Below are 21961 nucleotides of genomic sequence, written 5' to 3' on the forward strand. Positions count from 1 at the left end.
TTGCTCTCAGGCTCTAGGTGGCAGGACACTTCTTCCCAGCATCACCCCCACCCCTTAGGGGTTACAATCTCTCTCCAAGTCTGGCCTGCAGGGCCTCTTGGCTGGGGGCATCTCCCTGCACTGGTCCCTCTGCCCAGGGTCCCCCCTTGCTCTCCCCAACTGCTCACTGCACCTGGCTCTGGACTGCTCCGAGCCTCCAGTGCCTGCCTCATCACTGCTGCTGCTCTGCCTCCATCTCCCTGGGCTGCTTCTCTGGCCCCTCTAGCACTGGTTGCTGCAGCTCTGCTCCCAGGACAGGTCTGCTCTGTGGGCTGCTTCTGTGGCTCCGCACCCAGCACAGATCTGGGCTGCTTCTCTGGCCTGCCTGGCCCTGCTCCCCAGCTCAGCTCAGGTTCCTGCTCTCTCCTGGCTGGGCCCCCCCCTGTTCCAGGCAATTGCAGTTCACTGGGAGGACAGGGACCTCCCTGGCCTCCTGACTCACTCATTAGCCTGCCTGCCCTGGAAGTCAGAGCATTGGCCTCTCCCCGTTGCCCCAGGGACTGCCAATCGCAGGGTCCTGATTTCCCATCGACCCTTCACCTGTCTTTTGATACTGGGAGCTAGCCAACCAAAACATCCCCACTGAGTTTTAGTAAGGTGTCAACAGTCCCCTTACATTTCTGATGGAATCTTCATGGTAGAGGGATTGCTGGAGAGCCATGGCCCTGCCTGTGTGCTGGGAAGTCCATGGCTGCCTGAAATATATGAGTTTATAGAGGACTTAAAAGATAACGTATATGCCTAAGTATATAGACCCTATCTTTAAGAGTTTCCATCGCTGTAACTCCTCTGCTCCCTGCCCCCAACTTTCCAGACCTCCAACAACTCTGGGAGCACCAAGTTGCCTCTCCCTCCCCCAACAACACAGGCTATTATGGTAGAATAGCGGGGCTCACTGATTCTGACCCTGCAAGGAGAGTGCATCCTGTCTCATCATTGATCAGCTAGAGCTGTGCACAGATGGGCCATTCATTCCTGCCGCAGTGGCCGTTGGGTTAGGAGAAAAGGCAGGTCCTTAGGCATGAGCACCCACTCTCTAACAACAAAAGAAGGACAAGCAGCATAAGCCCAACAGGCAGAAACCTCTGAAACAAAACTCACAGTTTGGCCCATGGTCCCTCTTTCCATGGGTTAAGTTAGTGGGAAAGGGTCAGAGCTCCAGCACCAGGCACAGGTTGCAACAGAAATTATCACAGGGGGATTTTATTTCTGTCCCAGAATGACTAGGCACAGAGGATTACATTTAAATGGGTATTCAGAAGTCAGTTACTTCAAGGATGTTCTCCAAACTGATGAGAAGTGAGAACGGGGGAATCTATCTCATCATTAATCCAAGACAAATGAGGAGGGAGGGAGGGAGGGAGAGGAGTGCCAGCTGTGCAGTGCATAAATACCGGCTACTCTTTAGTTCCTTCCTCCTGAACCCCAGGAAGTTAGAACCAGGGCCAGAGACAGAAGACTGTAAGGTTTATTTATTATGTACATTAATTTTTAATAGTTAACCTCTTCAGATTTGTGAATTTCCTCATCTTATATATAATATCTAATTAGTAAGTGCTTAGTGATTTGCCATAAAAATACACATGCAGCTTCTGAATATTAATGCATCAGTGAAGTTAATCGACAGGTTAATGAAGTTGTTGAGTTAGGGTTGGTGTCTGAAACTGGGTTGTTTTTTCCACTGGAATCTCTTTCTGGTGTTATCATGGGGCTTCTCGAAGTTGATGATGTATCTTTTTCTTCTCAGTCAAGAAGAGGAGCTGCCTTTCCTGGGTCTGGAGTTGGCTGGTTTGCAGCTAGGGAGCAATCAAGTGTCATGTCTTTGGCTGGAGTGAGCTGTCTGGTGACAGGAGCAGGTGGATTTCTTGGCCAGAGAATTGTGCACTTACTGCTGGGAGGAGAGAAGGAGCTGGCTGAGATCCGAACCCTGGACATAGCCTTTAGCTACGAGGCACGCAGGAATTTTACAAGTAAGTGACTATTGTTAGGACTGGGAGATTGGAGGGGGAATTCTTAAGATACAGTCTCAAGTAGAACCTCTTGGAAGGTTTTCCCCTTTCATAGGTTTGCAGATCTGGGACTGACTTACCTCAAGCATACTGTGTTTCATTTGCATCCCCAGTAAAGCTAAGTAAATGTGACACAAAAATCAGGGGTGTTAAAATGAAATGACAGTAGCTTCATTGGTGACTCTTGGGGCCTCTACATAGTACCGAAGATTATTTATTAGTGTGTTACAATTAATTGGATGGCACTCACCTAATTTTCATTAGTTTGATGCCCACAGGGCAAAATCATTACAAAATTCCTCACCATTGATTAGTGCAAGAGAAGCCAAGAATCAGTTTTCATTTGGGGGCACTGTAGGTCAGGATTGAAAAGAAGAGAGCCCAGCCCCAGAATAGTAAGGGGTGCTGCAAGTCAGGGTCGAGGGGCATTGGCAGAGCAGCAAGAGGGAGGGGGGAAGCCTCCAAAACTGGAACAGTGGGGGATTCTGCAAGTCAAGAATGGGATATGCTGACTGAGCTATGTTGGGACAAGTTTAATTATTATTAATTTTTATTACAGGTTGGGGCTGCTGGGTCCTACAAGACTGCAGCCCCATTGTGATAGACAGTGTTCAGATAACCTATAGTAAGAGACAGTGCCTGCCCCCAAAAGTTTACAGTCTAACTAAACAAGACAGAGAAGGGTGAGAGAAATAGAATATTATTATCCCTAGCTGGGAAACTGAAGCACAGAGATTAAGCGACTTGTCCAAGGTCACACAGGACCTCTATGGCACAGCAAGGAACCAAATTTTTTAAAGTGTCTAAATGACTTAGGAGCTTACATCCCTTTGACTTGTAATGAGCCTTAGGTTCCTAAGTCACTTAGGCGCATTTGAAAATGTTACCCTCAGTCCAGTGCCTTACCCACCATCTTTCTTGGCAGCCATTGTCTTTATAGAATCACCCGGAACAACTGGATAAAGAATAATAAACTTTCTATAGCATTTTAAATCAATTTATAGACTTCTACAACAGGGAAGTAATTCTCTATTAAATTGCACAGGGTTTTAGAAAACTCTGCTGGTTGGTTTCATCCCTATTAAATTCTATGGCAGGCTCCAGTAAGAATTGGCCAAGGTTCCTGTAGCAGACAGACACTCACTGGCACTGCACCTCTTGCTGGTCGTCCTGGGAATTAGCTCTTATCCAGCCTTGGAGCACCTTCTGCCTGCCCGTGGCTCATCTGCCTCAGGCCCCATATCCCTCCCAGACCCCAATGCTCCTTACCTCGGCGTTCTGCCCCAGCAGTACCCCCACCCACTGGGTCTCCCCTCCCAGGGGAACCCCCAACCCTCTAAACCCACCCTGCCTCAGTGGCTACTGCTAGTCATTATCTAGCCCCCTTTCACTGGGGCAGACTGCAGTGTGTAATGGCCACTCTTCATTGGCAAGGGGTTGGGCCAGATGCCTCTGCCTATTCCCAGGCTGCCCCTCTGAAGCCCCCATACCTCTTTAGGCCTTAACCAAGGCCTCAGCTTGGGGAGTTGCCTGGCTGGAGCTCCCCAACTCCTCTTGCCCTTTTCCCCAACACTGCTCTGCTTTAGATACCCTGCTCTTAGGCCGCTAGCCCTTCCCACTCCAGGGCGAGAGTGAGACTCCTCTGTCTCCTTGCTCCACAGCCCTCTTATCCAGGCCAGCTGTGGCCTGATTAAGCCAGCCACACTTGAAGCCAACTGCCTCACCAGCCTCTCTCACCTGCTCTTAATCCCTTGTACCTTGGAGTGGGGCAGCCATTCCACTACAGTCCCCCACAGCTCAGTTAATGTATCTCACACTTCACTGGCAGCAGCCTGTGCTATTCTAGTCTAAAGGCAGTTCAGACAATGCTGCAAAACCTGCACTCACAAGTGGTCCCCCACTACCATGTGTTGTTTACTGTTCCTGTAACAGTGTAGTACAAGGTGGAGCATGAGCTTCTTTGTGCTAACTCAGAGCTCTGTGAGGATAATCTAGCCCCCTTAGGAACCAGAGCCGCCTTCTGTGTAATGAAATCCTGAACGGCCGCAACAAAGCTCTCTTTGCTCCTTCTATTTAACAGGACGGCTCCATCCACTATCTCCTTAAACTCTCCCCCCATCCCCTTCCCCAACACATGCCAGATCTGTGCACCTTCTCTCTCATTCTCTTTGGGTATTTCTACACTGCAATAAAACAGCTGCATTTGTCCCATGTCAGCTGACTCTGGCTTGCAGGGCTTGGGCTGCAGGGCTATACAATTGCAGTATAGATGTCCGGGCTTGGGCTGGAGCCCAGGCTCTGGGACTCCGAGCCAGGATGTCTACATTGCAATTATACCTGCAGCCCAAGCTCCACAAGCCAGAGTCAGCGGACACAGGCCAGCTGCAGCTGTTTTATTGAAGTGTAGACATACCCTTTAAGATCTGCCCTGCTGCCACTGCCAAAGCAAGTGACACATTGGCTCTTGGGACCTGCAAATGGGAAGGGGTCAAAATGAGTGGCACCACAAGGAGTTCAAGTATATTTGGGACTATCTCTGAATGACACCCCCCACCTCCTCCAAACCCAGATAATTAACCTTGATCCATATCTGTATCTGTAAATGCACATCTGGTGACTATGCTTCAGTGATAGCTTATGCTCAAATAAATTTGTTAGTCTCTAAGGTGCCACAAGTACTCCTTTTCTTTATGCTTCAGTGATCTCTCTCAGGAGTAAGTGAAACAATTTGAGCCAGTACCCTTACCACAGTCAGTCCCTGATGCAGGGATCCCTGTTCCAGATGTAGAGTTACTATAAGACCATTGGGCTTGATTCTTTTCACCGACATCCATCCGTTATATCCCAATTTAACTCCATTGGCTTCAGGGGAGTTACTCCTGATTTACCCTAGAATGAGAAGATCTGGGCCATTATATTCTTTTGCACATACTTATTTCTGGATTTCTTTCAGGCAGCACTGACACAGACATGTGCAGAGCACACTGACTCATTTGTTTCATGAGTTCTTTTAATCGGAATGTCCTTGAAAAACAGGGCATGAAGACGTGCATTTAGCAGCTCTTAACTTTGTATTTGTTTAGGTCAGGGACAGGGACATTCACATTTTGCCTAATCCAGGGCTTCTTGCTCGGCCACATTCAACTTGTATAAAATAGAGGAGATTGCTGGCTCCTTCATCCTTAGTATGAAGGTATGTGCTGTGGAAGAGCCAGGTCCTAGCATGCAATGGGACCAGGATTCTCCACGTCAAAAAAAGTATTGTGAGTGGCGGCCTGTAGTTTCTGTCATTTAAACCTCCTTATTAAGAATGACTAAGATAATAGGCCATATTGAAGAATGCAGGCCATGGGCTCCACCCTGAAATTTATCTATACCACAGTCAATTTTCCCAGTAGTACTCTGGTCTAGTTTATTTGCCCAATATATTAAGGAGATTCTAGGAACTGTTAAGTCTATTGGCTGCAATATTGATGGCAGACATCCTCACGATGTCATCAATGCCATCAACAGTGGCACAATAGAGTGCCCAGCTCGCTAAGACAGAAGCCAAGAAGGACTCTCAACATGGAAGCTGACTCAGATTTTTTGTGACAATTATGAAACCTCAATAAAACCTGCAGTTGTCTGGAAAAAAAAATTATACTGCAAGCTTCTTGAAACATTCAAAATATTGTTAAGTGCTCAATTTCTTTCAAGGAGCATTCTTGATTATTTTAAAGCAGAAGCTTTCATGTCTACCACAGTAGCTATCACTTTACAAAGATTTTTGCTCACATAAGGCCCAGTAATTAAGCATGACATCTAGTGCCAGATGTTCCAAACATGGACAACTAACTCAGCACCATTCCCCATTGGGAAGAGTAGAAGGAGATTCGCATATTGTTGTGTATTATTGCTGTTATTGAAGAAAACTGGTTTAGGAGATTCCACTACAGAAAATCTCAGTATAGCAGCTGCCTTATTAAATCCAATATTAATGTAGAGCTGCAATTAGATTTGTTTGCCCTCGTAGCTGCACTAACAAGAGACATGCACAATACCCCTAGGACTTCACAATAATATAGCTGATCTGGAACCAATAGAGTACATACATGCATACATATAAATGGCTCAGCTTCCCAATAATAAATCAGGTCAAGATGTGACAAATCATTTCATTCCTTACAAATTAAAATAAGATGTTGTTTCACTATTTTTGCTGTGGATGCCTGAGCTACATTATTTTAATCAGTCATCTATTTATCTAGGAATTGATACAGTATGCCTGACTGTAGCATCTCACTCACAATAACTCAGCAGTAGTTAGGAGCTATTTGAAGGAAGATCGACAATAAAACATATTGGGTAAATTTTCAGAAATGCCTAAGTCGCTTAGAAGCCTAAGTCCTACTAACTTTAAGTGTTTGCATGTGTTTTAAACAGTATGTAGAAGATAGATACAAATAGTTTTGGGCAGCTAATATGACTGAATTGGTAAGGCAGATGCTGCTTGCAGTAGTGCTTAGAGTTTATTAGAATAACCATCAAATTCCCAAACACAGACTGCCAAGCAATAGGCAGTATCCTTCTTTACAGCTCAGATGACAGAGACAAAGTGTGGGTCATGCAGGCAAAACGTCTGCACAGGCTGCCTGCTGTCTTAGAACAGATGCAGCCAAGGAGTGTGTATGCTTGTTGTTCAACAGAATGTACCACAATGAAATGGATGGGTCGAATTTCTGCCTCCTCCACCAACCTCAAGACACACATGCTTTTCTGGTAGGTGGTTGAAGACCAGACACATACAAGTCATTTGTTCTTTGTCTCTGCCATCCATCTTTGTAATAACCTCCCCCGAGCATTAATACTCCCTCCTCATTGCTCTCCTCATCCCCTCCAGGGCTTAATTTCCCTCTCATACCAATGTACATCAGGAATAATTCATGTGTGAGTCATTGAAATGGGGGTAAAGCTGATGTAAATGAGAAGTGAATCTGGCCCATGTCGTACTCATGAAGCAATTTCCATTGATTTCAGTGGAACAGGACATGGCCTATAGTGCCACATTTTAGCCGCAATTCCCCAGTATACCTTTGGACCAGGACTCCATTATGCTAGCTCAGGGGTGAGCAAACTACGGCCAGCCAGAACATCCTGCCCGGCCCGAGTCTTGCTCCCTGGCCCCTCCACCGCTGTCCCCCCGCCCCCGCAGTCATGCCACCACATGGGCAGTGCAGCTTGAACCCGCCCACCTCCCAGGCTTTCAAATAAGCCTTTCCTGCCACTCTGAGCGGCCTGGTAAGGGTAAGGGGATGGGTGGGAGGGCAGGAGGTCCCGGGAGGCAGTCAGGGGACAGGGGGCAGTTAGATGGGGCAGAGGTTTGGGGGGGGGCGGTCAGGAGACAGGGAGCGGGGGGTTGGATAGGAGGTGGGGTCCTGGAGGGACAGTTAGGGATGGGGAATCCTGGGAGGGGGCAGTCAGAGGACAAGGAGCAGGGGAGTTTGGATGGGTCAGGGGTTCTGAGGGGCGCAGTCAGGGGGTGGATAGGGGGTGGGAGCAAGGCTATTTGGGGAGGCACAGCCTTCCCTACCCAGCCCTTCATACCACTTTGTAACCCCAATGTGGCCCTCAGGCCAAAAAGTTTGCCCACCCCTGTGCTAGGTACTGTACACGAGGATTCTACACCAACTGGATTTTTCAGTTGATAATCCTAATGTTAGTAGATGTTAGAACAAGCTCAGTGACTGCATATTTACAGAATATTCACAGGTATCTTTGTCTGTCAAGAGTGGGCCCACATATGTAATCAAACATGTTGCATATACACAAGTAGAAAACCGGTTTAGGGGGTTTTGACAATGTAAATAGGTAATAATGTGAGCTATAAAATGAATGAGTATGAGAGAGAATGTATCAGTCACCAGATATGTGGCACTGTTTTTAGATTAAGGCTTAGATCTTCATATCACTTCATAAACCAGCAGTCAGGTCAGAAAGACTATGTGAGGAAATATATAGAAACAAATGGAAGAAAGGGGAAGTTGATAGTAGTAAACAGAAATCAGGAGTTTGGAATAGTAGAAAGTTGATAAGAGAAGCAAAAGAACAGAAAGCAAAATCTATGGCCAGCAGAGTTAAGGACAATAACAAGGAATTTTTAAAGTATATTAGGAACAAAAAGAATCCTGCCAGTGGTACTGGTCCATTATTAGATGGAAACAGTAGAATTATCAATAATAATGCAGAAAAAGCAGCTATGCTCAATAAATATTTCTGTTCTGTACTTGGAAATATAGATGATATAGTCTAATCACATGGAAATGATAGCACTCTTTCCATTCCACTAGTATTTATGGAGGATGTTAAGTGGTAGCTACAAAGGTTAGACATTTTTAAATCAGGAGGTCCAGATAACTGGCCTCCAAGAGTTTTAAAAGAGCTGGCTGAATGTTGATTTTCGGTAAGTCCTGTAGCATTGGAGAAATTTCAGAAGAATGGAAAAAAGCATATGTTGTGCCTATTTTTAAAAAGGGTAAAAGGGATGACCGGGTAAATATAGAGTTGTCAGCCTAATGTCAATCCTGGGCAATATTATGGAGAAACTGATATGGGACTCTATTAATAACAAATTAAAGGAGGGTAATATAATTAATGCAAATCAACATGGATTGATGGAAAATAGACCCAGTCAAACTGATGCAGTATCTTTTTTTGACGAGATTAAAAGTATGGTTGATAAAGGTAATAGTGTTGGTGTAATAGACTTAGACTTCTGCACTGCACAACATTTTAATTAAAATACTAGAACGATATAAAACCAACAAGCACACATTGAATGGATTAGAACTGGCTAACTGATAGGTCTCAAAATGTAATTGTAAACAGGGAATTGTCATCAAGTGGGTGTGTTTCCAGTGTGGTCCTGAAGGGCTCAGGCCTTGACCCTGTGCTATTTAACATCTTTATCCATGACCTGGAAAAAAACATAAAATCACACAGATAAACTTTGCAGATGACACAAAAATTGGGGGAGTGGTAAATAATGAAGAGGACAGATCATTGATACAGAGTGATCTGGATTATTTGGTATACTGGGTGCAAGCAAAAATATGTGTTTTAATATGGCTAAATGTAAATTTATATACCTAGGAACAAAGAATGTAGGCCGTACTTACAGGATGGGGGGACTGTATCCTGGGAATCAGTGACTCTGAAAAAGATTTTGGTGGATAAATCAGCTGAACATGAGCTCTCGATGTGACGCTCTGTCCAAAAGAGCTAATGTGATCCAGAAATGCATAAATGGGAATCTGGAGTTGAGGTTAAAATGTTATTTCTGTATTTGGCACTTGTGCGACCGTGCTGGAATACTGTGTCCAGTTCTGCTGTCTACAGTTCAAAGATGTTGATAAATTGGAGAGGGTTCAGAGAAGTGCCAACAGAATGATTAAAGGATCAGAAACATGCCTTATAGTAGTAGACTCAAGGAGCTGAATCTATTTAGTTTAATAAAGAGAGGAATAAGGGATGACTTGATCACTTTTTATAAGTACCTGAATTGGGAATGAATATTTAATCATGGACTCTTCAATCTAGCAGAGAAAGGTACAACAGGATAAAATGGCTGGGCAACAAAAATGATTAGGTGTACGGAACGGCTTCCGTATGAGAAGAGATTAATAAGACTGGAACTTTTCTGCTTGGAAAAGAAATGAGTAAGTGGGGAATATGATTGAGGTCGATAAAATCATGACTGGTATGGAGAAAGTAGATAAGGAAGTGTTATTTACTCCTTCTCATAACACAAGAACTAGGGGTCACCAAATGAAATTAACAGGCAGCAGGTTTAAAACGAACAAAAGAAAGCATTTCTTCACATAGTGCACAGTCAACCGGTGGAACGCTTTGTCAACTAATGTTGTGAAGGCCAAGACTATAACAGGGTTCAAAAAATAACTAGATAAATTAATGGAGGATAGGTTCATCAATGGCTATTAGCCCGGATGGGCAGGGATAGTGTCCCCAACCTCTGTTTGCCAGAAGCGGGGAATGAGCAACAGTGAATGGATCACTTGATGATTACCTGTTCATTCTCTCGGGGGCACCTGGCATTGGCCACTGTCAGAAGACAGGACACATGGCTAGATGGACCTTTGATCTGACCCAGTATGGCCGTTTTTATGTTCTTAAGTTGAAGCTCGACAAATTCAGACAGGGAATAAAGTGTACATTTTAAACAATAAATGTAAATTAACCATTGGAACAATTTTCCCAGGGTTGTGGTGGATTCTCCATCACTGACAATATTTTAATCGACTGGATGTTTTTTCTAAAAGCTCTGCTCTAGGAATTATTTTGCAGAAGTTTTTTTTATTATTCAGGAGGTCAGACTAGATGATCACAAAGATCCCTTCTGACCTCAGAATCTATGAATAGGTTAGTCTCCTGAGAATTGTAATACTTTGGCCTAATTTGGGACCATTGTGATCATCTAGTCTGAGCTCCTGAATAACAAAAAACTGGGTTTAGTATGGGGGGCTGGGTGGTATTGGTGACCTTTGATATATACAGGAGGGTCAGATTAGATGATCACAATGGTCCCTTCTGGATTTTGCATCTATGAAAAAGAGACATTAAAATAGTTTTTTTAATTAATAAAAGTTCATTACTGTCATATTAAATCGGCAATGGGATACCCCACAGAGAAAACTTCTTAAAAGCTCTTTGTATTCAGTGCCAAAGCACAATAAGTATATATATTAGCCTTTCATCATTAAAAATCTGGGGTGATATCCTGGCTTTAATGAAGTCAGTGGTTAATCTCCAGGATTTCACCCCTGGATTTCAATTGTGGTTCAGGCTGTAAGTAAAATAAACTGGGGTTAGGGGATCCTTGCCTGCAATGGCCATTGGTTGACATCATAATATTGTAGCTGTCACAGCATAAGAGACTATAAAACAAGGTTTGGCACCACCATGTTGTGTGACGGACACTTGACAAAATTACTGTACTTAGTGACAGACATTGGGGCATAGCAGAACTTGGAAGTGATGCATGACCTAGGATGGAATTTGTAGAGGTACTGCAAGTCAGGGCTGAGATGAAGACAGCCCAGCTCTAAAACAGCAGGTTTGCTGCAAGTCAGGATTGAGGTACATTAGCAGATGTGTGTGTGTATGTGGAGCCCAGGCCTGGAAAAGCAGGCAGTATGGCAAGTCAAGACGAGATGTATCAAGAGAGCAGAGTCTAGAGCCATCACTGGAATAGCAGGAGGTTCTGCAGATTAAAACTGCAGTGCTTTATGAAAGCTGAGACTGGGGTCCAGCCCTGGAGTAGCAAGGAGTTCAGGACTGACGGGCCTCAAAAAGACATGTGAGAACTTCATTGGAAGAGCTGTGGGAGTAGGGCTGGAAAAACAAGGAGTTTATTGGACAGAAATTGTGTGTATCCGCAGAGCAGAGTGTGCATCTCATGACTGGAGGGATGCTGCCAGGCATCTTTAAGGGAAACTCCTACTTTCATGAGTAGCAAAGCATCACACTTATCAATATATGTACTACACAGTGTGCACGTAAAAAGAGATTTGTAGCCCTGCTGTAGGCAGTTTTCTGGGACTTGCTGGCACTGAACAATCTTTCTCTTTTTTTTTTTTTTTAATTAAAAAAAGGACCAGGTTGTATGTTTGCTCCAAACACATTCCAGAAATTAGCAAATATAAGAATTTATATGAAACTGTAACTAGAGCTTAAAAGAATATAGTCAGTGGGAAAAGGCCATATAGTTTGCCTACCCCCATAATATCCCTCAGCCCAAGCAGTCAGTGTTCCACATCTGCAACCATGAGATCAGCACAAGTATTTATCTTGGCTTGGCGCCTCACTACTCCCTTTATTATACTTCTTTGACATGCCGATGAAGGCTCCTTTCTTTGTTTCATGTTGCTCTTGCAGATTTCAAGGGTCAGACTGTGGTGAAGATCTTGGAAGGGGACATCCGGGATGCTACATTCTTGAACAGCGCTTGCGAGGGTGTCTCCCTTGTCATCCATACAGCATCCATCATTGACACCTTGGGCCTTGTAGAGAAGCAGCTGCTCTGGGAAGTCAATGTAACAGGTGAGCAGAGTGTATTTCCTTTATTGTTTTAAGCATTGAGTCTATAGCAATGACCTTCATCTGTCTAGGGAAGGACACAGTTTTCATGACCGAGCACCTGATTCCCAGGGTTGCCCTGCTGCACCTTGTGCAGTCATTTACACCCAGCCAAAGTGTGTGTAAAACTTTGCTGGGGTGATTGGGTAGCATTGTGCACCTACTTTGCAGCAGTGGAAAGATCCAGGGCAATGCAGAATCAGGCCCTGAGACTAGAATTTAGGGACTTCAGGGAGAGAAGACACCTTTTAATTCCTATCTTCTGTCATACATCTCCCTCCCCACCAAGGTGCAGTGCAAAATTATTCCCTACAGCAACAGTAATTTGGCTTTGGGCGTGGATTGCATAGTCTTTTTCTGACTGGGCCTTTTCAGTACCCACACACATCAGCAAAAGGAGGCGAATCCCCATGCCCACCATGTTAACTGGCTGAAAAATGCACAGAAAGGTATTTTTAATTCCCTTTCCTTCCACAGCCCCGCTGCCAGCCCCTATTCCCCTTCTCCTCCATGGCTGCAGAGATTTGCCTGTTTAAGTATTAAAGTATTTCAGGTTTTATATACAATAACCCTCACCTCCGATAACCACCTCACCTGGGACCTTTTCCACTCTCTTCACCCTTGTCCTTCCTTCCGCCTTTTCCCCTGCAATTGAACCTCAAAGGCAGGAGGGGCTCCTAGGTCTTCCCAGAACTCACTGTTAAAATTCCATCATCAAACTGAAGGGAGTGTTTAAGTGATTTCCCTGTCAGCGATAGAGTCCCCCTTCCTAGATCCTCCTAAACCAGCCCTGCCATCATCTGTCCCTATATCATTCAAATAGTGCTGAAAGCAAATATTGTCCTGCTGAAATGCTCCAGGTTGCATCAAATGTCAGGGAATTTCAATACATTTCCCAAGAAAAGGAGACCCCCTTCACCCCAGATCATTATCTCCACTTGAAGTTACGCTTTGAGCACTGCGCTGTGCTCCCCCAGTACTCAGTGGATCCCTAGAGCTGCATCACTCAAAACTAGTTGGTCTGCCCCGTTCTGCCATCTCCCTGCCTTGGCTGAGAAAGCGTTTTTATTTAAATGACTATACTTCCCAGTCCTTCGTGCCTCGCAGCAGCAGGCGTGGACCTGGGACACAGAGCTTCTCACAGGCACATGGAAACATATTTGTGGGAATCCCTTGTTCGGATACTGGCGCCCTTCATTGTTCAGATTAAAATTACTGCTTTTCCCTGTAGCCAGGCGTAACAGAATGTAGCAAGTGCTCCTCCGTGGCCTCACTAGGATGCTGTGTGGGACTCCAGGGATACAAAAGTTTGGATTCCCTTCACAGCAGTCTGGTGGATGGCTTGAAGGGAGCACCCAGCTGGATCTGTGACACCAAGCTTCATTGGAGGCAGCTGGGGTTACATTTCAGTTATAGTCAGTGGTGAGCTGGAGCCGGTTTGCACTGGTTCGCTAGAACCGGTTGTTAAATTTAGAAGCCCTTTTAGAACCGGTTGTTCCGCGAGGGACAACCGGTTTTAAAAGGGCTTCTAAATATAACCAGCCAAAAGTGGCACCTTAGGCGCCGACTCCATGGGTGCTCCAGCCCTGGAGCACGCAAGGGGAAAATTTGGTGGGTACAGAGCACCCACCGCAGCTCCCAGCCCCACCCCCAGCTCCAGCTCACCTCCTCTCCGCCTCTGCCTCCTCCCATGAACACGCCGCCCCTCTCTGCTTTTCCACTCCCCACCCCAGGCTTCCCGCGAATCAGCTGTTCGCGCTGGAAGCTGGGGCAGGCTGAGAAGCAGGCCGCGGCTTCCCGCTCAGGCCCAGGGAGGCAGAGCAGAGGTGAGCTGAGGCGGGGGGGCGCGAGGAGGGCCACCCGCATCGCAGCAGGTAACCTGGGGGGGGGGGAAGTGCAGGGGAACCGCTCCCCGCCCCAGCTCACCTCCGCCACCCTCGGCCTGAGTGTGAAGCTGCCACCTGCTTCTCAGCCCTCCCCAGCTTCCCGCCAAACAGCTGATTCACGGGAAGCCGGGGGGCAGTGAAGCAGAGCGGGGCAGTGCGTTCAGGGGAGACGAGGAGCGGAGGTGAGGTGAGCTGGGGCCGGGCGCAGGGTGGGGAGCTGCCGGTGGGTGCTCTTTACCCACCAAATTTTCCCCGTGGGTGCTCCAGCCCCGGAGCACACGGAGTCGGCGCCTAAGGCGCCACTTTTGATGTGATCAGTGCAGGTGCCTCTGACTCTTAGGGGTGGGATGGGCACCCACTACGGTGGCCCACAAGACCCTCCTGCCCAGTTCTGGGGGCAGTCAGGGGACAGGGGTGCAGGGTGGATGGAGCAGAGGTCCCTGGGAGGGGGTGTCAAGGAATGCAGGGGGGTTGGATGGGGCAGGAGTCCTGGGGGGCGGGGGTGGGCAACGACCCCTCGTGGGGTGAGGAGGGAACCCGTTGTTAAGATTTTGGCAGCTCATCACTGATTATAGTTCAATGTGGGAAAGGAGGAGAAGAGAAGGGAAATTGTGGGAAAGAAGGAGGGAAAGGGATAGAGGCAAGTGGCAGTCTGAATCTGCTTCTGTCACCTATGAGCTCAGCAGCCAGCACCTTTAATTCTATCTGTTCTTTAGATAGTGTGAATTGAAAGTGCCCACAAATTTCAGCAGAGAAGGCAGCTGGCCAGGCTCCTGGTGGGAGGGGACAAGGAGAAATCTGGGAACCTTAGGGAAAAAACATCTATGGGTGGTGCACAATATATATATATATATATATATATATATATATACACACACACACACACACACTAATAATAGCTTAGAAAGAGTATTTATAACTCTTCCCTCACTATTTTCTCTTACACTGCAAATTATTTTTTCACAGCAGAATACATTGCATAAAATCCTATGAAAACCAAATTTGTTTAACCTTGTTCAACCTTGTTAAAGGTTATAACAACAGGAGAGAAGCTGGGGAGCTGGAGCTGAGTATGCCCAACCCCTTCCTTTAGGCAGGAGAGTATTAGGCAGAGACAGAATTTTGAAAAGTCTTTGCACATTTATAAAACAACCTCAAAGTCCCTCTAAACAACTATCTCTACAAGGTACTTACTACAGCTAGAAACTAAAAACTAAGGCTGAATGGAAAGTGTTTAGTAGAATTACCTGTCAGAGAGCACCTAACAGCCTATGGATCCTGCTCCTAGGCTCAACACCAGAGGGAAAGATAGGTGCAGAGAGCACCAGGGAAACCCAAAACACACCTCCCAGTGTGCAGAAAGTACTGAAGTCCCCCTCAGACTCCACCTGAGAACACTAGCTAACGAGTGCTCCGTTGCCTTGTGGCCATCCCAGCACCCAGCTACATACATGATGCCCCTCAGGATGAACCTTTTGTTTCTGCTTGATAACTGACCTAGTCTAATAAAGGTATATGTCAAGCACACATAGGCAGTGACTCTTATAAGAGTCAGAGCGTGGACACAGATCAAGCTCCAATCTGATTCACTCATGTTGTTAAAGAATTCTTCTGTTTAAATTATCAAGTCACGATCCATACTGTGAGGATAAAGACCTGGCCTCCTGCACAGGATCCACAGGGTTTGGAGTCGAGGCCTCCATCTTATTCCGTGGAGATGCAGGGTGTGAGAGGGAACCCTGCCTCTCTCAACCTCCCCTCCAGTTGAATTATCTGGGAGGAGCCCTCATGGTGTTTTCCTCCATCATAACTCCCTCTCATGGGTTTTGCTGCAGGGAGCATCTGACCCCAAGCAAGGACTTTGGGATTTGACCCAATACCATCAAGAGTTTTCACTTCCCTCAGTGACCTCATCCACCTCATGGAAAGCTCATTTCAAAGCTCTTAGGAGACTTTATAAAAATTAAATGCAATGAAGAGTGAAACATTGGGTCTTGAGAATTCAGACCCCTAAGAGTCAGGAAAGGAAGACGTTAAGCTGAGAGCAACCTAAACCATGGCTTTCTCTGCCACACAATCACATACAAGTTATCAGTGGTCCTGCTAAGTTTTGTTTGGTGGGTTTTGTTAGTTTGTTCAGGCCCTTATTCAGTCCTGACTCAGGTAAAATTTCCTCTCAAGTCAATGGGACTACTCATGTAAGTAAATAATACTTATGTGAGTAGGAATTTACAGCTCTGGGCCATTAAATAAATATACACTACATGAAATATGAGCAAATTAACATTGCTGTGAGTACCTGAACTTTTATATGTTCACAATATTTTATTTTAAATCCACATCTTTAATACAATTTTGTATGCATTTAAATTTATTGGGGTCAGAGTTATACTGAACAGATGCTACTTCTGAAGATCTCCCCTTCCCCCGCCATTTTTGTACCTCACTAGTTTTTCATTACTTTAAAAAAAATTTTCACTGGCATGGAAAGCAAATTAAGAATTTTTTTCCTAAAACCCTGTATTGCATATCAGCTAGACATACTGACTTATATGAATGCAATTTTTGTAACTATTTTATTCTTGGCTGCATAACAATAGTGGGTTTTTTTTTTAAACAAGGTCTTCATTACTTCCTAGCTGTTCAAACATCTTTTCTTTATTTTTCTTGTTAAAGACTGAAGGAGTTCAGTATGCCAGTCATGTTAAAGTCAATAATTCCTCCCACTTCACTTCTCATTATTAAACAAATCTAAATATTTCACTAGTGTTTCTTTTTCCTTTGATAAAACTACAAAAGCCTTTTTTATTCCCCTTAGTCTCTTTGGCAATATTAACTCGTTCTGCATTTTGCTGGCTTTGTCTTTTCCACTAACAGACTGAATAGTCTTCCTTGGACATTTCCCTCCTTTATTTCTAGCTATTATTAATTTAACACTCAGATCTTTGATTTCTGAAGTCATGTTGGGAATTTCTTATTTAATTTTGTCTGTTTCGCTGTTCTTGGGAGATGAAGTTGAGCATGCAGCCTTTGGTGTATGCATTATAACAGCATTTACTTTGAAAAATAATGTGATTGTGCATTTAAAAAATACTTATATTCCATAGCGAAAGCTATGGTAAAGACAGCGTCAAAGTTCCAAAGCGAAAAGCAACAGTCAGGAAATACCAAAGTGACGGATGCGCTGTGCTCCTTGTACATTATAATATAGTCTTTGATTACATGATTATATACGTTATTTATGCAGCGTCCTACTTTATTCAATGCCTGATCCAAAGCTGATTGAAGTCAATGGAAAGATTACCACTGAATACAGCTGATTTTGGATCAAGCCCTCAGACTGCAGTTTAAACAAAGAATTCTGAACTCATTTCGCAAAGCACTTAAACACATGCTTCTGTCTCAAGATGGATAGACTGTAACACTAGGGCTTTAGTACACAGGCAGGACAGTACATAATGAATGAGGCTGTGTCTTAAAGATCCCTGTCTCAACTGTGTAAATTCGAAGTCAATGAGTTTGAGTACTTTGAGTTTACACTAGTATAAGTGAGAGCAAAATATAACCCTCAGTGCACAGCCTAGACACTACACAGACCAAAACAAAAACAAGTAGTTGTTTGATTAAAGAGCATATATATGTTTCATCCCTGTATAACTCAAACAGCTGAGTTGACTCCCTCTTCCCAACTAACCCCCCCCCCAAACCTAAAATATTCAGTTTGGTTGAACCTACCACCTAATTCAAGAGAGGATTCCTGTCAGCCTCCAGAGTAAGGGAACTGATAGTTTCAGGGGGAGCTTGGACAGCTGTTTTGGGAGATGCTATTTCAAGCTACAGGTTTCAGAGTAGCAGCCGTGTTAGTCTGTATTCGCAAAAAGAAAAGGAGTACTTGTGGCACCTTAGAGACTAACAAATTTATTAGAGCATAAGCTTTCGTGAGCTACAGCTCACTTCATCGGATGCATTTGGTGGAAAAAACAGAGGGGAGATTGATATACACACACAGAGAACATGAAACAATGCGTTTATCATACACACTGTAAGGAGAGGTTTCAGAGTAGCAGCCATGTTAGTCTGTATTCACAAAAAGAAAAGGAGGACTTGTGGCACCTTAGAGACTAACAAATTTATTAGAGCATAAGCTTTCGTGAGCTACAGCTCACTTCATCGGATGCATTTGGTGGAAAAAACAGAGGGGAGATTGATATACACACACAGAGAACATGAAACAATGCGTTTATCATACACACTGTAAGGAGAGGTTTCAGAGTAGCAGCCGTGTTAGTCTGTATTCGCGAAAAGAAAAGGAGTACCCGTGGCACCTTAGAGACTAACAAATTTATTAGAGCATAAGCTTTCGTGAGCTACAGCTCACTTCATCGGATGCATTTGGTGGAAAAAGTGAGCTGTAGCTCACGAAAGCTTATGCTCTAATAAATTTGTTAGTCTCTAAGGTGCCACGGGTACTCCTTTTCTTTTTACTGTAAGGAGAGTGATCACTTAAGATAAGCATTACCAGCAGCTGGGGGGGAAAGGAGGAAAACCTTTCATGGTGACAAGCAAGGTAGGCTATTTCCAGCAGTTAACAAGAATATCTGATAAAGGAGTACTTGTGGCACCTTAGAGACTAACAAATTTTTAGAGCATAAGCTTTCGTGAGCTACAGCTCACTTTACGAAAGCTTATGCTCTAATAAATTAGTTAGTCTCTAAGGTGCCACAAGTACTCCTTTTCTTTTTGTGAATACAGACTAACACGGCTGCTATTCCAAAAGAATATCTGAGGAACAGTGGTAAGTCCTGATTGGGGAGGACTAAACCTGAAGCTCTATCAGCAGGGATCACTCTAGCTGCAAGCAAACTAGGCAGCAGCCTAGGGCAGCAGATTGCTGGACAAAGCCATTTTGGGGGCCTGTCCTGCACAGTGCTTGCAGATTGGTATACTGGGGTGTGAACGGCAAAGCGGCTCTACCTTAGGGATACATATTTTAACATTCAAAAAGAGGACACTCCAGGGGGTAGCCCCGCCCCATCCACTCCCTCCCCTGACTGCCCCCCCAGAGCCCTCAACGCGTCAACCTCCCCTGCTCCTTGTCCCCTGATCTCCCTCTCCTGGGACCCCTGCCCCTAACCACCCCGAGGACCCTACCCCCTATCTAAGCCTCCCTTCTCCTTGTCCACGCTTGCCCCCTCCTCAGATTCCCCCACCCTTACTGCCCCCCAGCACCCCACCCCCTACTGTCCCCCGAACCCCTGACCCATCTAATCCCCCCTGCTCCCTGCCCCCCCGAACCTCCGCCCCATCCGACCCCCCCCTCCCCTGACTGCTCCGAACCCTCTTCACATCCCCGCCCCGGCAGCCCCCCAACATCCACACCCCCCCGCGCTCCCTGTCTCTTGGCTGCCCCCCGGGATCCCAGGCCCCTTCTCCGCCCCGACCCGCGTGTCTGCCTCCACGCGGAGCCAGACACGCCGCTCCGCCGCCGTCCCCCCAGAGCGCTGCCGGCGCCCCGGCGTGCTGGGGCTGCAGGGAGGAGACGGGGGGAGCGGGGGAGGGGCTCTGGCTGCAGGAGGCCCCGATGCCAGCGGCTCAGGCCGGCCGGGCCGCCCTGTCCGCCGCGCCGCGGGCTGCATGGGGAGGGAAATCCCGGCGCTTTGAGACTTTTACAACTTCCTGCCGGAGGGCTACTTAAAGCGCCAAAGCCGGAGCTGACCGTGGGCCCAGGGGCGCACGGTAACCCTGGCGAACGGGTAACACTCTCACTGCCCCGTGCGGACCTTGCTGGCACGAGCTAAAACGGCCCCTGGGGCACATTGGTGTCACCCTGCTTCGCGCGGGGTTACCGTCACACACGCTAGCAGCGCGTGGCCGGGGCGCGCGGGACTCCGCCTCCAGCAGCGGATCAGCTCCGAGCGCGGCCGCCGGCGCCGGGAGCCTGTCCGCACGGGCGCTCTGAAGGGCTCAGGTCTGCGGCGCTCGGGTGATTTTCCCCCCCGCCCCCCCCCCGAGCCAGCAAATTACAGCGCTATGAAATGTAAGTGTAGACAAGCCGGCAGGGTCTACACAGGGCAGGCAGAGTGCTCTGCGATCCCCCGGAGTGCTCTGCAGCGCCAGGCAGTCAAGCGGGTAGGCTATTTTGAGTACAGCGGCAGATTGTCTTGAGCGGCCTCTGTCCATCGGGCAGTCCAGTTATCGACTGCTTTACTAACATGTTCCTCTCTTCAAGGTACCCAGCTGCTGCTGGAGGCCTGTGTCCGCAGTAATGTCCAGCACTTCATCTACACTAGTACCATAGAAGTGATAGGCCCAAACTGCAGAGGGGACCCCATCTGCAACGGGGATGAAGATACAGCCTACCAGAGCACATCAGGATTTCCTTATGCCCAGAGTAAGAGACTGGCAGAGACGTCTGTTCTGAAGGCAAATGGTCAGGCACTGAAGCATGGTGGCATCTTCCTGACGTGTTCCTTGAGGTCCATGTATATCTTTGGAGAAGGATGCCAGTTTCTCCAGAGTCACCTGGATAAAAGCCTCTTGAACAAAAATGTCTACCTGCGGATTTCTAGGAAGGACGCTCTGGTGAATCCTGTGTATGTGGGAAACGTTGCATGGGCTCACATCCAGGTGGCAAAAGCCTTGAGGAACCCGGAAAAAGCCAAGCACATCAAAGGGCACTTCTACTACATCTCTGATGACACTCCTCACATGAGCTATGCCGACCTAAATTATGAGCTGACCAAGGAGCTGGGGTTTGGGATTGAGCCCCACCCGCCCATGCCGCTGATGATGCTGTACTACTTTGCGCTACTGCTAGAAGTTGTGAGCTTCCTACTTAGGCCCTTTGTCAAATACATCCCCTCCACCAACCGTCACCTTGTGATCTTGCTGAACACACAGTTCACATTCTCCTACAGGAAGGCATGGCGGGATTTGGCTACATGCCCCGCTACAATGGAAAGAGGCCAAGCAGCGCACCAGCCAGTGGATTGCCTCAGTGATTCCACAAAGGAGGGCATACCTGAAAAACAAGGCTGCCTAAGCCTGAGACAAAGTGAAGTATGGCAAGACAAACCGGCCCATGAGCCCACAGGTGAGCTGGAGGAATTGCAGTAAAAGATGACATCAGAGCATTGAAATGTGAAATCTGTGTGATGAAAAGTTGGAATGAATAAAGAATATGAAACTCTTCATTTGTTTGTGGTGGATGGGCTGATTTGTTATCACAGTTACTTTATAATCTACAGCCACCTCTCCCTCTCTGCAACACAGATATTTTTATTTGTGTAGAGACCCTTCTGAAGTACACTCAGCCCTTCCCTTTCTCTTAACTTCACCTGAGACTTTTGGGAAAAGAGTAAAGGCTCCATTATTATCTTTCCCAGCAGTGTATGGATACCCACGCACACATGCCACACTCCACCTACCATCATCAAATTATATCCATATAAAACAGGTGGGAGCAACCTGACTGTAGATGCTCTTATAACAAGTAGGGACAGTAGTCTACCTTTTCAAAGTGGTGTCTAATATTTTTGTTTCCTTGTTTAGGATCCAACTTTAGATATCTTTCTTAGGTGCCTAAATATGGGCTTCAGCTTCTAACTTTATGCCCCCATTTTTGAAAATATATATGGAAAATTTCCTGATATGATATGCGTTAGTCAGTTGGGTAAAACAAGTTCTATTGTTCCTGACTGTCGCTGATTTGCTGGGTTACTTTGATCACGTCACTAACCTTTTTGTGCCTCAGTTTCCCTTAGCTGCATTAGAAGGAGAACACCACCTACTCCCAGGAGAAGTTGTGAAGATTAGTTAGCTAATGTCTACCTATCAATTTGAATGTGCAAAGCACTCTATAAGTGCAAAGTAATATTCTATTAGTGTTTTGTG

At 46.2% G+C, this 21961-nt stretch overlaps 1 protein-coding gene across 1 annotated transcript; it reads left to right on the forward strand.

Moving 5' to 3' along the window:
- The first annotated feature begins 1459 nt into the window (after window positions 1–1459).
- Window positions 1460–21261, forward strand: LOC119843575 (3 beta-hydroxysteroid dehydrogenase/Delta 5-->4-isomerase-like). The gene is given in 5 exon segments (XM_038373073.2): window positions 1460–1505; window positions 1787–2009; window positions 11982–12146; window positions 20298–21007; window positions 21009–21261. Coding segments are annotated over 4 exon segments (1131 nt in total). The 5' UTR covers window positions 1460–1505; window positions 1787–1855; the 3' UTR covers window positions 21111–21261.
- The last annotated feature ends 700 nt before the right edge of the window (window positions 21262–21961 follow it).

The sequence above is a fragment of the Dermochelys coriacea genome, chromosome 1 (genome assembly GCF_009764565.3).
Source record: "Dermochelys coriacea isolate rDerCor1 chromosome 1, rDerCor1.pri.v4, whole genome shotgun sequence".
Taxonomy (NCBI): domain Eukaryota; kingdom Metazoa; phylum Chordata; order Testudines; family Dermochelyidae; genus Dermochelys; species Dermochelys coriacea.